At 50.1% G+C, this 17,663-nt stretch overlaps 1 protein-coding gene across 2 annotated transcripts in view; it reads right to left on the reverse strand.

Moving 5' to 3' along the window:
- The window catches only part of Ppl (periplakin), a 48,306-nt gene extending 32,346 nt beyond the window's left edge, over positions 1–15,960 (reverse strand). For both annotated transcript variants that reach the window (XM_051181350.1, XM_051181349.1), the window contains exon 1: positions 15,812–15,960. In XM_051181350.1, coding sequence (XP_051037307.1) covers positions 15,812–15,873 — 62 coding nt within the window. In that variant the 5' untranslated portion in view covers positions 15,874–15,960. The remainder of the gene's footprint in view (positions 1–15,811) is intronic.
- Positions 15,961–17,663: the final 1,703 nt, after the last annotated feature.

Consider the following 17,663-nt stretch of genomic DNA (forward strand, 5'->3'; position numbering starts at 1 on the left):
TCCAATATGTAGCAAATTGGAGATTAGCCTGGGCTACATGAGGCCCTGCCTCACAAATAAATAAGTAAACAAATAAATAAATGGAGTATGGTAGAGCATGCCTTTAATTTCAGCACTTTGAAAGCAGAAGTAGGTAGATTTCTGTGAGTTTAAGGCCAGCCTGGTCTATATATCTGGCTCAGGACAGCCAGAGCTACATTGAGAGATCTCGTCTCAAAACAAACAAATAGGGAAATAAACCAATAGCTGAACGTAGACTCACCATTCAGCCCAATGTATCCTCACTTCTGGATCTAAACCTAAGAGAGAGAAAATGATGCTTCTGTCTACCCAACATGATTGAAAACAGATGAGAATCTGAAACAACACAAATGTCTATCAATCACTGAGCAGATAAGTAAAATGTAGCCCATCTACATGGCTCAAACACAATACAAGGGAAGCTCTGACACCTGCTACAATAAGGATGAACCTGGGAATGGGAAGGACACTTAGGGCAAGATGCCAGATGTGAAGGGACACATGGATGTGTCCCCAGGAGTAGAAAGCAGAGCAGATGAGGTTGGGAGAGGGTTCAGGAATGCTAAGGATGATGGTGGATGGCATTGGGAGTTGGGAATGATAAAATGTTCTAGAATTACTTATGTCGTTGCTATACACATCTATGAACACACTAAACCTGCCAGTTGCGTCCCCTGAGTAAGTTAGTTGCAGAGTTAGTGTATTTTGTCTCAAAAAATTCTTTCTAAAGAGATGGCTGGCTGGGCATAGTGACACACATCTGTTCTCAGCAGCTGAAGCAGGGGGATTATTGCAAGTTCAAAGTCAGCCTGGGTTACAAAGGAAATTATACAGTGTGAGACCGTGTCTTAGAAAAAAAAATCAACAACAGATAAATAACAACAAGAATAGTTAGAGTGAGTCTGGGGTATGGCTCAGTGCACAAGGCCCAGGAATCTACTCCTGCAATATAAACTAAAGTCTGTGTACAGTGGCTAAGGATATGTGGTAGGGGTGAGACAGGGTCTCTGTTGTCCAGGTTTGGCTTTAAACCACTGGGACCAAGGGACCCTTCTCTCTGAGGCTGGGGCTGACACAGGTGAAGGTACCCACTTCTACCTGGGGTGATCGGCTGGTGTTTAGCATTGTCAAAATCTGTCGGTGTCACTATTAGTGATAGTAGTAAGTTAAGTTTATATTGTCAGCATGGCTGGTGTTTACTTTTCCTACAAATAAGCCAAGGTTTGGGGAATGGTGCCATGTGACTCCCTTAGCTGGCAATTGTTGAACTCTGGCTTGCTGCTTTGAACAAAAAATACTGTCAGTCAAATAGCCAGAGGAACTGCCCTCATGCCAGTCCCAGCCAACTAGAACACTCCATAGTACACACCTTTAGAAAATCACTCATTGATCAAAGCCAAACGCTCCACCCTGAAGGTTTGCATGCCATCTTTTGCTATGAAAGCTTCAATGAACTGGAGCTGACCTTGTCTACCCAGGTAGAGAGAAAACACTTCCTGCAGGGCCTAGCATGGGGATTGCTGTGATTGGTGCAAACACCACCTTTATTTGCGCATGAGAGGCTATGATTGGTGCAAACACTCCTCCAGCTACTTAGCCAAGCTCACTCAGGTCTTCTTAGGAGACACCCTCTTGTGCTACCTATTCTCCCATGAGGTGACCTTAGGACTGGTGAAGCTGAATAGCAGAAGCTGGAGGAGTCATCAGTGGCCCTGACAACCCTAAGGAGCAGAGCCACCTGGCCAGTGGCCAGCAGAGACAGCAGGCATGACAGCACAAGGCAGTTATGTCATGCTAGGCCCAAATTGCTACATACCCCAGTCTGACTTCTGGCCTGGCTTCTCAGGGACAGGCAACCCCAGTCACCCGGAAGATGTCAGTGAATGCTTCCAGAGTGAACTGTCACCAGCCCAGTGCTGAACAGGGCCCTTGTACACATGGCACCGTTCAGGAATCCTGCTGCCCTCTAAAATTAAGTGGCATCATTTATTGTAATTTAAAAACAATTTATGTGTATATGTGTTTTGCCTGTATGTATGTGTGTGTCCAATGGGGACCAAAAGAGGGCACTGCATCCTCCAGAACTGGAGTTACTAGATAGTTGTGAGCTTCTGTGTTGTACTGGGATGCCAAGCCAGGTCCTCTGAAAGAGCAGTCAGTGTTCTCAACTGCTGAACCATCTCTCCAGGTCAGCATTATTTATTCTGCTTTATAGAAAAGTGCTGAGAGTTAGGGCTGGAACACTCTGTGCTTTTGCTCTTTGGGTTTGGGGCTTGAGTAAGAGAGCAATGGCCACGTGTGTCACTGTGAGAGCTGCAGAGTTCCATGCCAGCAGCACAGGAATGTGGGAGTGGGAGCCACAGGGAGGGGCATAGGAACAGGCCTGGCAGGTTGGGCTTTTAATCTCACTGATGAACCACACTGGGCAGCTACTCTTGATGGCCTCAATGGAGGCTGAGATACAGCCCTTCCCACCTCCCTCACCCCAGTTGTCCCACCCACAGTTGGCAGCCACCTGGTTGGAACAGGGAAACTGAAGCACTCCCACCCATTCATCCCCAGAAGAGCTCAGGACTAGTAAGGACCCCACTAAAAGGGCATGCCCAGCCTCACTTCCATGCCCAGAAGTTAGTAGGGTGTGAGCCGTCAGGACAGCCAGCGCACATTGTCATTTGAAGGTGTCTCAGCCATCAACTCCATCTGCCCATTGCCCAGGCCATTTTGGAAATAAAGGCACCACACAGGAGGACAGCTGTGGAGGGGAAAGACCTGCATCTGGAACCAGATAGGGTTCAGATCCTGGCTGCACCAACCAAAAATGGTTCTATTCTTTTTGTACTGAGGATTGAACCCAGAGCCTTATACATGCTAGGAAAGTGCTCCACCCCTGAGCGACAGCCCCCAACCTTCTTTTTAGTTATTGGAAGACAAGGTCAAAGTTGTACTGGCTGGCCTTGAACTCACTCTGCACTCAGGCAAGGCTTGAACGTTTGAACCCTCTGCCTCAGTTTCCCTGGTAGCTGTGGTGACAGACCTGTATCACCATGCCAAGTGAATTGTTTATCCCATGACCCTGTTTCATCATCCCTACAATGGGATTAGTACATCCTGTTGCCTAGTTAAAAGCTACATCTGACATCCAAACTGACTTCCAAAGACATTTATGGGACTCAAGGACTGAGCTGGGGGTTCAGACTGGCATCTAAAAGAGGATCTGTGATCATTTATGCTCCTCAGCGCAGTACTACTATTTATCTGACCACACAGGAACACCAGTGTGCTCCAGGAATGCACACGGGTGGCCTGGCACCTCAGCAGTAATAATGCCCCTGGGGTCACTAGCTCTCTGCAGTATCCCTCCCTCTAGGGTTGGCATTAAAAATGGAACTGTGACTGATACTGCCACCATACTGTGTGGCTTTGCAGACAGACCTTCCTCCTCTTGGGGGGGGGGGTGGCTGATTGCTGACATGCTGATGCAGGTTCGGCAAGGCCAAGATGGTACTTAGCAGGGGACCTGACACCTGTTACTTGTCACCGAAGACAATACCATGTCACTTCTGGGGCTCCTTCTCAGTGACCCTATGGTCTACATCCCACATATATGCCCAAATGGGCAAAGGCCCCCAAACACAAAGACAGAGGGACTTCCTTTACAGCAGACAGAAAAGAACAAAGGACCCTGGGAACCTGATGCCACCAGGGGCCTGGGAAGACAGTGACATTAAGGAGGATGCTGGAGAAATAGAACAAATCTCCATTTCCCTTAAAGGGACATGGTTCCTTCTATATTTCTGGGTTTTCCAGCAAACTGAGGAGGGCTCAGTGAGGCCCATCAGACATCTACTTAAAGCAGTTGGGGAGCCATGCTGAGGCCTGAGAAATGCCACCTCACAGCCTTGGCTCACACTCCATTGAATGTGAAGGAGCAAACTTCGCAGGCCCCAGAAATGGCCCTTTCAGCCCAGGCCTAACTGTGGATTGGGACTGACAGCTGAAAGAGTCTTGCAAGTCCAGTGAAGCCCTCTCATGTCCCTCTTCCTTCTCCTAGGATGGAGTGGGGTCAGGCTGGCTGCTGGTGCCTCCTTGGAGCTTGTTCTGACTAGTTAAGCCGTGAGAAAGGAGGGGACTTCAATTAAGAAAATGCCTCTATAAGATCAGGCTGTAGGCAAGCCTATAGGACATTTTTTAAATTAGTGATTGATAGGGGAGGACCCAGGCTATTGTGGGTCCTAAGTTGGTGGTCCTGGGGTCTGTAAGAAAGCAGGCTGGGCAAGTCACATGGAGCAAGCCAGCAAGCAACATCCCTCCATGGCCCCTGCATCAGCTCCTGCCTCCAAACTCCTTCCCTGATTTCCTTCATGAAGGAGTCTGATGTGGAGGTATAAGCTGAATAAACCTTTTGCTCCCCCAGTTGCTTTAGTCATAGTGTCCCATCATAGCAATAGTAACCCTAAAACGCAGGCAAACACAGGCAATGGGGACAAATAGGCATAACCAGGGCTGGGTCTGAGAACATGAGGACCTGACAAGAGCTTCCTGGGGACCGAAACAGGAACAGGTATCTCATTGTGTCCCTAGGATGTATTTGGAGCAGAGCAACCTAGGGGGCGGGGCAGGGAGCCACAGACTGGTTCTGGCCAGTTAGGTGTGGCTGTTAGTTCAGTAGCTACAGCCTGGCCTGCTTTATGCTGGGGACACAGTGATAGTCCCCACAAAGCGGGAAATTGGAATTTAAGCCCTGTGCTATGTGATTTCACAGCATGGCAAGGACAGCTCAATGGTCAAGCCCAGCAGACACCCATCAGAGGAGCCAGGAACAGGGACATCCACCGGGCATACCCACACACAAGCACTCTAGGAAGGGATATAGGTGTCTTTGAGAGACCCTGACTCCCATCATGCTGGACCCCTGACCAACTGTTATTTTATGCAGGGTCATTTGTCCTTTTCCACAGTCAGGGGTGGGGAGCAGAGCTGTTCGTTAAACGCTTGGGTTCCTCCCTTCTTATTACATTGTCAGTGAGCCTTAGTTTTCCCATGGCATGGGAATAGCTAGGATAGGACTGTACCATCAGGGGCCACTCTTTCATATGAAGTCTCCCAAGTCTGACATGGAAGTCATGCAGCATGATGGGGCGGGGGTGACTCCAGGAGGTTCTGTGTATAGCATTAGGGTGAAGCAGTCGAGCAGTAGGTGCATCCATCTGCCTCACTCAGGGTCTGGTACCTATGGATACTTGATAAAGTCGGCATTTACTCCCTGACACCCACTCCACCTTAACACACGCACACTGGCCAGGCCTTTGCCTCCAGCTCCTTGAAACCTGACTCCCAGATGATCCAGAGCTTCAGCCATGCCTATCTGAGCCCTGGTATGAGTAAAGAGGGCCAGTGTAAGATGATGTTCTGGATACCAGCTGCAGCGTCTTGGGCCCCCAGGACACAGGGTGGAGATGGGGGACTTGGCTTGTTCCCAGACTGAGAGAAATCCTTTCCCCAAGAGCAGACATTCTGAGAGTCAGTTGCTCCCTAGTGACCCTAGAGAGGCCAGGTCTCTGCCACCACCCCTCCCCAGCTGTCCCTGCCTGCCCAGCACATCTTTGCTCTCGTCCTTGTGTAGAGGTAGGGCCTTGGGTATTTGGCACTCCATTCTTGCCATAGATATCTGACTCTCCAGGCCTGAATCAGTCCCTATGCACCAGGCCTTGGTCCTGTCTCAGTTCCTCCCTTTTGGGGTTAATTTGGTCTTGGTGAGTGTTGGGTGTGTGCAGATGGGGAACTGTCTGAGCAGGAATGCCTGGAACGTGGGAATGTACACCCATCCCTTCCTGGGAACTGCTCACCTCCCCAGAGCCTCCTGCAGGCCACAGCTACTGCATATTCTAGGTCCCACCTGCCATTCTGGGTCTTACTGGTCACTGGAACCAGGGATGGGCTCACTGGCTCCTGGGGCATCAGGTTTGATACAGGCTGACTTGGGTGTGGTAGCACCCCCAACCTGGTCTCCTCTACACAGTGACTCGGAACGTGACTGGAATGTCAGGAATTAAACACAGAGCATGCACAAGGGGCTGATTGCTCAGCCTTTTCATGTGTCATAATTTTTATTTATTAAAACCTAAGGACCTGGGGTGGTGGTGGTGCAAGACTTTAATCCCAGCACCCAGGAGGTAGAGGCAAAGGCAGGTGGATTTTTGTGAGTTTGAGGCCAGCCTGGTCTACAGGACAGGCTCTAAAGTCTGTCTCAAAAAGTAAATAAATAAATCTAAGGACCTGTGAAGGGTAGCACTTTAAGTTACTGGGGCAGGGCTCTTTTCTTTCCTTTCTTATTACATTTCATTCAGGGTGTGTGTGTGTAAGAGTGGACATGTTTGTGGGTGTGCCTGTATGTCCATGTGGAGGTCAGAGGACAACCTCAACTGTTGAAGCAGGCTCACGTATAGCCTGGTCCTTTACTAAGTAGTCCAGGTGAGGTGGCCAGCATGCTTCGACGTTACACTCACTATCACTGGAACAATGGGTGCCTGATACCACATCCAGCTTTTTACCTGTGTTCCAGGATTGAACTCAGGTACTCACACTTGTAAGACATTTTCCGATGGAGCCCTCTCCTCAGCCCTCTTTTGAGTTTTGTTTTATTTGAATGTGTGTGTGTGTTGTTTTGTTTTTGAGACAGGATCTCTTTATGCAGCTCAGATTGGCCTTTAGCTGACGATCCTCTTGCCTCCACCTCCCTGTCATTGGAATTGCAGGGGTGGACCACCATACACTACTTTCCAATGGTCTTTAATTCCAGGCCTTGCATGTGTTTGGGACTCCATTAGCAGCATTAAACTGAGCAGGTACTCTATAAAACATCAGCAACTCCTACACTCCTGCATTCCTACACTCCTGCATTCCTACACTGCCACAATCCTACACTGCTACACTGCTACACTGCTACACTCCTACACTGCTACACTGCTACAATCCTATACTGTTACACTGTTACACTCCTACACTGCTACACTGCCACAATCCTACACTGCTACACTGCTACACTGCTACACTCCTACACTGCTACAATCCTACACTGTTACACTGCTACACTCCTACATCCCTACACTCCTACATCCCTACACTCCTACACTGCTACACTCCTACACTGCTACACTGCTACAATCCTACACTGCTACACTCTTACACTGCCACAATCCTACACTCCTACACTCCTACATCCCTACACTCCTACATCCCTACACTGTTACACTGCTACACTCCTACACTCCTACACTCTTACACTGCTACACTCCTACACTGCTACACTCCTACACTGCTACACTGCTACACTCCTACACCTTTTTCCAGATGAAGTTATCTGAGGCTTTGCAAACTTTAGAAACCTGTCCAAGATCACATAGCTAAGAAAGTGTGGTATCAGGATTTGATGTAAGCAGCTGGGTTTCAAAACAACCTCCCTAGTCCAAGGGGACATCAATATTAAACCCCACCCACCCCAGACAAAGTGACAAGAGACACCAGGGACAAAAAGGGTGAGGCATTCACTACCAAGAGTGACAAAGTAATTGACATCTTGTTGGCATCTTTGTCAGTACAATTAATCCCAGGTAACAGGTAAGGTAACAATCAGTGGTGGTAAACTGAGGCTGAGTCATTCTTTTAGAAGTGACCACAAGGGACTCCCCACCTGTTCCTCTGAACAGGACTTTCAAGTGCTAGGAACCAGCATGGCAGGAACATGGGCCGCACTCCCCACCCAGTGATGACACAGGCTCCCTCTCTGACCCTCAGGCCACCTGCCAAGATGGGTGACATTGTCTCCCATGGAGGTAGAATGCCGAGCTTTAGAGCGGACTGATGTGGTGGGGGCCTTGTGATTCTCTTAACAGTTGTACATCTGTGCCCAGAGGGATCAGTAGAATTGCTTCGTGGTATTTTTTTTAGACTAGTCAGTCAATGTCTATACTGAGAATTACAGCAGCCCAACAGGTATGCCATAGACATACATCTCACTCCTGCTCCTCTACTCCTTGCCATATCCCTTCCCCTGTCACAGACCTTGGGGACAGGACTTTGACCATAAGCCCCTGGAGATATGAGCTGTAGACATGCCATTAAATGCCTATATCCCAAGCCCCAAGCTTATACAAGCACGGAATTAAGGGTTATAGATGGACCCACCCTAAAGATGAGTAAATCTTTATTGTTCTAAACTTTATAGGTTAATAGGAGGGCTAAGAAAACACCCAGTGATTATAATTAGGACGATTGCCTAGGCCAGGGTATTTTCAGCCTCATTAGTCCCATTCAGACCAGGCTGATATTGAACTTGCAGTCCTCCTGTTTCAGCCTCCTGAGTGTTAGGATTACAGATGCTCTTATTCTAAATTTAACTGTAGAAAATTTAGCTCAATCCAATAAAAACGAGAAAAGAACAAATAAATAAAAGACAGAAGCACTATAAACAGCAAAACAACAGAGTGGATCCAAACACATTGGTCACTACAATAGATATAAGTGAGTTAAACTCTATAATTAAGGGACTGAGGATCTAGTTCAAGTTAGCAGAGTGATTGTCTGGCACACACAAAGCATGGGTTTAATCCCCAGTACCTCATAACTTGGGCATGATGACTCATTGTTGTAAATTCAATATTTGGGAAATGGAGGAAGGAGGATCAGGAGTCCAATGTGATCCTTAGCTACATAGCAAGTTTAAGGCCATCTTGGGCTACATGAGATGTCTGTACAAAGATAGATAGATAGATAGATAGATAGATAGATAGATAGATAGATAGATAGGATAGATAGCCCTCCCAGGCTGGCCTGGAACTCACAGAGATCAACCTGACTCTACCTTTCAAGAATTGGGTGTGCATCACCACCTGCAGTGGAGTATGCTTTCAATTCCAACACTCTGGAGGCAGAGGCAGGTGGATCTCTGTGAGTCTGAGGCCATCATGGCCTACAGAGTGAGTTTCAGGACAGCCAGGGCTATGAAGAGAACCCCTGTCTCAAAAAATCAAGACAAAAAGGTGTGCACCACCAGGCCTGACCTGTATGACATTTTAAGACACACCTGAAACTAAGTGTTACAAGAACGATGAGCATAAAGGAACAGAAGGTGGCATTCCAGGGAGCTGCCACTGAAAGGGGAAGTATAATCTACACACCCCTGAAAGGCAGGGCCAAGCATGACATCAGCATCACTGCTGTGGTTACTCCTGACTGCTCAGAAGGTTCAGACTTCACTAGTCTGAGGTGAGATATATCCTGGTAGGTCTCCTCAGGGTATTCTGAAATACAGCCAGGTCTGAGAACAAGGAACTGAAGCACAGAAACTGTTAAAGCTGAGCAACATGGATGAAGAACAATTACAAGTCTCCACTGGGAGACAATCTTAAGAGAAAGCCACATATAGGTGGTGTTCAACAAATGCCAGATTGATTAGCCAACTGGCTGATACTTTCCCTACTAGAAACTTTGGTAGTAATTACACAATAAATTCCCCCACACCCAGTTATTAATACTGGGGAAGTAAATCCTACACTGGGTGGTTGCTGGGGTAGTAATTCCTGCTCTATTTTTAAGGCCTAAACTGTTTCTGCCCAGGGAAGGCCGCCCACCTTATGGCCTCTGGGAGTCTGGTTCTCATTGTACACAGAGGTCAAGTCACTTGGGATGATGAAGCCAATCTTGAAGATTCCATGGGTATTTACAGGGCTCAAGCTAACCAGGGTGCCTCTGAGCATTAGAATGCCACTCTGAGAGGTAAATCATCATGGCACAGTTGAGCCAGCAGAATAGTACCAAAAAGGATTGGTCACCCCTATCTGCCACTAGGACTAAGTGGATGTCCTTCCATGGCCATTTTCACTTCAGGTTTTCTTTAAAAAGAAATTGAAGGCCATTTATATCACCTATCCATCCCCCCTTTCAGAAATATATAACTTTATTTTTATTTTTACATATTTATTATTCTTATGGGCGTTTTGCCTCTGTGTCTGTCTATACACACATCAGAAAAGGGCGTTGGACCCCCTGGGACTGAGTTGAAGAAGGTTGTGAACTACCATGTGGTATTAAGAACAAACCCAGGTCTTCTGTAAAAGTAACATGTGTTCTTAACTGCTGGGCCATCTCTCCAGCCACCTCATTTATATTTTTAATACATCTGTTCATCTAATTCCAAACATTAGTTATCAATAAAATTGCTTTGTGTTTTTTTTTTTCTTTTTTCATTTTCATTGCTGTTGTTAGTTACTTTTGTCTTGTTTTGAAATAAAGTGCCTAGATTGTCCCTGAAGTCAGTCTCCTGCCTCAGCCTCCCCAGTGCTGGGATTGCAGGCCTGCATCAATCACCACACCCAGTTGCTCTTTGTGCATTTTAGAAACCTACTTATGTTTCTCACCTTTCATCACTTGCTTTACCTACTCAGATGACCCCCTTAGGGTACAATGCACCTTGTCAAATCCCCTCTGAAATTATCAGTCCATCTCCTGCCTGCCCTTGGGCTCTGCTTAGATCACCTCCCATCCCCTCCCCCACCCCTCCTCCTTCCTATGTTTCGGTACCCAGTACCCTTCATTGTTACATGTTGTTTACTCTGCCTCCTCCCTAGTCCAGGACAGAGACTGCATGGGGGTGGGGACACACCCATCAAGCCCTAGTATTCCCTTTTCTAGAGAGAACTACCCCATCCATCTACTTACCTTCTCCATTCCCCAGCCTCTGATCTAATAGCTGCCCCCATTCTTTCATTCATGGTCCTGTCGGATACCACACAAACCCAAATGACCCTAAGATAACACTGACTTAGGTGAGACAATGGGCTGGGAGGATGGGTGTGTCTCAGTAGAAAGGCTGTGGGGGGTGTGCGTGGGGGGGGGTGGCTTCCCTGAGAACCAAAGTAAATTGGGGAGAAGAAGCAACAGAGAAGGGGAAAGGGTACTTTAGGCAGGAGGCACAGTCTGGCCAAAGGCCTTGTGGTTCAGAGCAGCATGGAGACAGGACAGGCACTCAGGCAGTGCAGGGTGGCATTTGCCAGTGTCCCAGAACAAAAAGTAAAGTTAAGCAGTGTGGGCATTGTCATCATGCGCAGCAGTGGCCATGTCTGCAGCAGGGAGATGAACCCCTGGGTTAGAACAGGAATGCCAAAGGGCTGTGAGTTCTGGAGGCAGCGTGAGTGAGGAGCCATTTAAGGGAGAACTTGGGTAGCAGGAGCCCTCTCAGGCTTAGGAGGCCAAGACTACAAAAGCAGAAAGAACAAAGCCTGGAGGCCAGTTCCTCTTCTGCTGCCAGGACATGCTGAGGCAGGCAGGAGGGCACAGACAGCCCCAGCAGCCCCAGCGAGGTCCCACACTGCCTACAGGGGATTGCTATACCCTGGGAGTGCCTGGTCCCCAGCCCCTCAGCTTTCGGTGTTAACTAACACTTATAGGGTGTTGACTGAGCTGAGCTTCCCAAGCTTCCCCCCTCCCCCCAAGGCTGGCCAGTGACAATGCCTGCGCACAGGCTGAGCCTAGCTCTGTCCCAGATCTCTTCATCTGTCATTGTCTGCAGAGAAGAGAGCAGCCAGACCAGAGCGGGAGGCTCATGAAGGCAATCCCAACACATGGGGAGCTTAGGCAGTAGAACTGTCATCTGTTCAAAACTTATCTGGGCTACATAGTTAATTGGGGTCAGCCTGGGCTACAGAATAAGTTTGAATCCAGACTTGGATATATAGTGAGTTCAAAGCTTCCTTGGGTTACATAGTAAGTTGAAACCCTTCCTAAACAAAATTTCTCCAACCCTATCCCTAAGAACAATGGGGGAGGGCATAGTAGCTGCCATCTGGCTTGAGAGTCCCTGGACAGGCTGCCTCCAGCCTCAGGGATGGGGGTAGGACTCTTCCTCAGGAACTGGGCCCCAGCATAGGCCATTTGTGAGAGCCTAGGGTGTTACCTTTACATTTATCCTCAGTGTTCACCTCTGGGAAGTGGAACCCAGCTCATCTGTGGGCATGCAGTCAGAATGACACATTACCGTATCACAGCCTAATGAACATCAAACACTGCTCTTAGCCACCAAGATGGTCAGGGTGCCCCAAAACATGCCTCTTGTCAGTCCCCTCTCGATATACAGGATCCCATTGGGGCGGAGCCATTTATGATGCTATTCTTGACTGCCAACTTGATAAGATCTAGACTCATTTTGGAGACAAACTTCCAGGCATGTCTCCCAGAGAGTGTCCAGATTAGGTTAGTTGAGGTGCAAAGACCCACCCTAAATGCTGACAGCACCAACCCATGAGCTGTGGTCTCAGACTAAAGAAAAAGAACAAAGTGAGCTCGGGACCGGCATTCATCCTTTTTTGCACACTGAGGGTGCAGGGTGACCAGCTGCCTCACTCTCCTGCCACCATACTTCCCCATTGTGACAGGCTGTATCCCAGAACTGTGAGCTGAAGGAAACCCTCCCCTCCTTTAGTGGCTTTCGCTGGTATTTTGCCACAGCAATGAGTAACTAACACAGCCTTCTTCTGAAGACTGGATGGGGCCGAGAAGGGCAGTCAAGCCCTGGGAGAGAGCATGATATTCAGGCAGGATGGGGGTGGGCACATGACTGGAAGTGGAGCTGTGAGATCAGTTCTATTTAACTTTTTAGACAAGGTCTCTCTATGTAGACTGGGCTGGCCCGGAACTCACAGAGACGGCTCATTGAAGTCAAGTTTTTGTCTGACCCAAAAGCCAGATGATCTTAAGTGCTCCACTCAGACATCTTTCTCAGGAAGTCCTCCCTGACCTGGATGTCCTCTGACCTGACAACCTCATGTACACAACTCCAGAAATCAGAGTGGGTGAGCTGCAGGCCTGTCTGGCTAAAACGATGCTGTGTCCTCCTGGCCCCATCAATCCAACAGTCACATGGTCATACCTGTGTTTAAGCTTAACCTCGTCTTATCTCCCTAGTATGACGCCAGCAACTGAGTGTAGGGAGTGGTCAAGGCCTCCCTCAGCTTTGCTCCACCCACTGGGAATGTCATGGCTTGTTCCTGGGTATAGTAGGTACATCTCGCCCTTATCTCTGGGTTATTTCCCTTCATCCTTAGTCAGTACTAACAGGCAGACACTGTTATCCCCATTCCAGGTGAGATGGTGCCTCAGAAAAGTCAAGAATCCCCACTAAGATGCACAACCAGGAGAGTGGGAGCATGCACCCTCCAGAACTTCCCTGTTAGCCTGGATGCTATCCTCAGTGACCTGTACCACCAAGCCTGGCCCTGTCATTAGTTCAGGTGTGAACACCAACTTCCACACCTGTCATTAGGAACCAGGGCGACAGGAGCAGCGGGGTTCACACCCTGCCTAGCACCCCTCAACCCTGTCAGCTGCTAAAAGGCACACAAACAGGGGGAGTGCCTCTTTGTCCCTTGGCAGAGATTTGTGTTGTTCAACTCCTTGGATGCCTGGGTGGAAAGTTCCCTCAGGCTTGCTGGGTCCCCTGAGCTTGGGAAGACACTAATAATTCTTGCCTGGGTACTTCTGACATGCTGAGAATTTTTTCTCCTGCCCTTCACAGGCCAAAGGTTGATCACCCTGATCCTTGAAGGCAGGGAAACTGAGGTCCAGGGCTTCCCACCTGTATAGCAAAACTAGGATAAGCAGGAAGCCTTTTGCTCCCTGGACCTGAGTTCCTACCCAGTTTCCCCCAAGACTGCTCTCTCCCTCAAACAACATCAGAGGAGCCACAGAGAACTCAGAGTGAGGGAATGACTTGGGGGGGGGTTGCCTATGGCTAGCATCCGAAGTTTGCCAGCCCATGATAAGGAACATATATACCACCACCATCGTTGTGCTTGCTACAGGGCTGGCTGGGCACCATCCAATGTTACAGTGATTCTTATAGTTCCAGCTCTGGGGAGGCTGAGGCAGGAGGATGGAGTTCAAGGCCAGGCCATATTTCCAAAAATAAGGAAAATCACACATGCACGCATGCACGCGCGTGCGTGAGACTGAGTAGTCACAAAGTGGCTCTACCCCACAGTTTTGTCAGGAGCTAGTCCTCCAGCAAGGGGTGGGAACAAACAGAGGGCACCCTAGGCTAGGAGACCATGAAGAGAAGTGTATCTGGTCCCTGAGGACTCAGGCCTGGGTGACCACTATGGGAGCCCAAAGGAGGCTTCACCCTGTCATGGAGCAAGAGACCTCTGAGCTGAGGTCCATGCCAAGGCTGCCAGCCAAGGGCAAAGTGGGACTGCCTAGGCCAGGAAGAGGGCAGGACTCCTGTACTTAACCACCGGCTCTCAGAGCCCCTGCAGCTGGAAAAGATGGAGCTCTTCCTTCCTTCCTTCCCTTGATGGCTTGGCTTTGCTGTTAGGTCCCAGCCCAAGCCTTCAGGGCTGGAGGGCTGGGAGTATGAGGGTGGGACTTGGACCAGGTCCTGGGATCTGTGACTCTTTTTTTGTTGAGGACCACAGGGGCCTGACCCCTTGTGGGACTGGCATGGAGTATCCATCCAATTGTGCAATACTCAAGAGAGCAGCACAAGGACTGGATGGGACCCCAGCTGAGTCTGACAGCCAGCTGGATCAGCCACAGAGGAACAGTATGAAGGGCCTGGCCCAGTGTCTGGAGTTGTGAAAGACAGGGTTGATGAGGGAGGGCAGGAGAGGGGAGGGGACCTCAGAACAAAGGAAGAAATTAGCCTGAGCTTCAAACAGCTCTTTGAGTGGGACCACCGGGCAGCAGTGTTTCTGAAAGCAGAAGACGCTGAGGTCCACACTCCTGGCTGCAGTGCCCATGGCACCTGTCTCAGAGACAGCCAGTGGGGAAACTCGGGGCCCAGAGCCTCCCTCTCCTCTTGCCTTCACACCGAGTCGGGGGAGCGGGGAGGACCTGCTCATGGGCTAATGGAGGAGGACAGCGAGGTGTAGCATCCCTTAGCCAGGTGAGCTGTAACATTTATTACTTCTCATCTGCCTAAAGTCCTTTGGGGGACCACCCCCCACTTCCCCTAGTGAGGTATCAAGGCAGAGGCACGAGTCCCACCCACTCCCTCGATCTCAGCAACTCCACCAGTCTCCCCCAAACCGGTTATTAAGCGAATGAATACATTAGGCTTATCAAAACCGACGTGGGTTGCTTCTCCATCCAGACGCATCAAGACATGTCATTCGCTTCTCGGGCGGCCCTGGGAACCCAGGGATCGCAGACGCGGCCAGTTTCGGGGTTGGGGGGGTGGGAGCGCCGGGAGCCACACCCCTCAGAAATCATGCAGCGAGAAAGAGGCCGGTCCCCACCCAGTCGGGCCGAGCCTGGACTCTAGAGAGCCTGGGTCCCCGTGGTCCCTGCACCCACCGCGTCTTTTCAGTGCTCCAGCGAAAGCAGGCAGGTACAGCTGGGGAGAGTTAGGACAGGTGGCCTTGGAGCCACCATCCCTCTCAGCCCAACGCCAGCCGCACCTGCTCAGTCTACAAGTCCCTCAGGGGAGCACCCTACACCCAGCTTATCTTCTTTAAGTCTCAGAGTAACCACACAACGCTTCACAACCGAGATTCCAGGCTCAGGACAACTCTACAGCTTGGGGTACAGTCAGTGCCTTGTACTCCCTACTCAAGACCCACCATCTAGACCCCCAAGTAGCGCACTCTGGGGCTCTAGAGGCCCTCGTGTCTCTTACTGCCCCTCACTGTTCCCACCAGGGCGGAACGTCCCAGCTCCGGAGGGACCTCTGCCCGGCGTCCCCACGCATCCCTGGCTCAGCTCCGTGTCTCCCGCATTCCAGCCCAGGGTGCCCCCTCACCTCCGGGTCTGCACCGTTGGGCTGTATTTGCCTTTGTTTCTCTTCCTGAAGAGCGAGTGCATGGTGGCGCTTGGGACAGAGGGACCTGGGACGGGCGACAGGTCCGGCGCGCACCGAAAGTGGGCGGCGGGCTCAGGTGAAAGGCAGCAGCGGCGCGCAGAGCCCCTAGTGAGGAGGGCCGCGGGTTCTAGTCACTACTGGGATAGGGCGGGGTGATCGCCCGCCACTCTCTTGACTGCCGCTCCCCGGGAAGGTGGCGCTTACCTTGCGGGCGGGGCTTCAGGCGCGTTCCCTAGGTCCCCGCTGGTCACCGCCCCCGCCGCCTGGTACTGCAGAGGCTGCGCATTGGGTAGCCAGAACCGGGACTCCCAGTCCTCCTGTGCCAGAACACGACAAGGCTGCGCTCATCATACACGTCGGGCCTGGCGAGCCCCCTGGCTGAAGGGCTTACCTGGGCTTACCGAGTCACTAAGACAGTCCTCTTTTGATGACTCCCAGCTGGAACCTCAGACAGACTGGCAGACTGGAGGTGGGGGTGAGGGTCTGTGCATGGTCAACAAATCGCAGTCTGGTGGGGGCAACGAGACTGATGGCCACAGCCATAGCGTGGGACTGAATTCAGATCCTGTGGCCACCTATGATCAGTCAAGATTTCTATGCCTCGGTTTCCTCCTTTGACAAAGAATAATAATCCATCCACATCAGGAAGAGCTATAGGAGATTCCTGAAGCTAATTCACCAAAGAGCCAAGCTCAAACAAGCAAGAAGCTTGGCCACTACTGCTACCCAGGCTAGCTGAGGCGGGGGTAGGAGAGAGCATAAATATCCCTTGAAATTTTCATAACCCCGGGCCCTGGCATGATAGGGACTTCATGGTAGGTCATAAAAGCTGCTTAGTTCTGGCTGAGAATAGCAACGTTGCACAATCCTGCCAGAGTGTTCTGGGATGGGACAGGGCTGGGAGCAGGAGATTGGTGGTGGAAACATGGAGTTTTATTCCATTCAGAGCTGTACTGACATCCCACGAGCTCACAGGGCCTGCAGCAAAGGACACATGTTTTTGTTGACTGATGGAAAACTAAGTCTGGGTAGGAGTGACAGTGGAAGAAATAGCTGAGAGTACTCAGTGCCACCCTGGGGTGGGCGGGGATAAGGTGGGGGTGGGGGTGGGAGCTCATCTGGGTCCAAGATGCCCTCTAGAGAGATGCCACAGACAGCCAAAGGGCTTAGAGTTCAAGTGGGGAGGTCTTGAGAGTGATCAGTCAAGGACAGACAACTACGGGCATTGATTAGAGCATCAAGAGACTTGGATTCAAGTTCAGCTGTCTCCAGTCCCATGGGTTTAAAAAGAGGAGGTTGGTGCTGGGGAGGGAGTGTGGATGTGGCTCAGCAGCTAAGAGAGACCCCTGTTAGGTGGCTGGCAGATCTGAAGCCTTCTTCAGGATTCCACAGGTACCTACTGTGATGAGCATATACCCATGTATGCACCGACATATATACTCACACACATACACATAATTTAAAAAAATAAATATACTTTTTAATGTATGGAGATTGAGGGGAGGAGTGCAGCTCCGGGGAGTTGGTGGGTGGGAATAAGGAGGGAGGCAGCCAGGACCGACTGGCATCTGAATCTTCACTAGGCCTCTTTTCAGCTGTGGGGAATGATGAAGCCCCTTTGCCTGTCTGAGCCTCAGTTTTCTCCATCTATGAAGTGGGATAAAGCTGAGTGACTGCTGTGGGATGAGATCCTTCACAGTGAGTCTCTAGCACAGCCTGATTGTGATTAGAGAGCTCAACAAAAACAGGGATGTGTCCTTTGCTACAGGCTGTCAGCTCATTGGATGCCAGG

The sequence above is a fragment of the Phodopus roborovskii genome, unplaced genomic scaffold, assembly GCF_943737965.1.
Source record: "Phodopus roborovskii unplaced genomic scaffold, PHOROB, whole genome shotgun sequence".
NCBI classification, from domain to species: domain Eukaryota; kingdom Metazoa; phylum Chordata; class Mammalia; order Rodentia; family Cricetidae; genus Phodopus; species Phodopus roborovskii.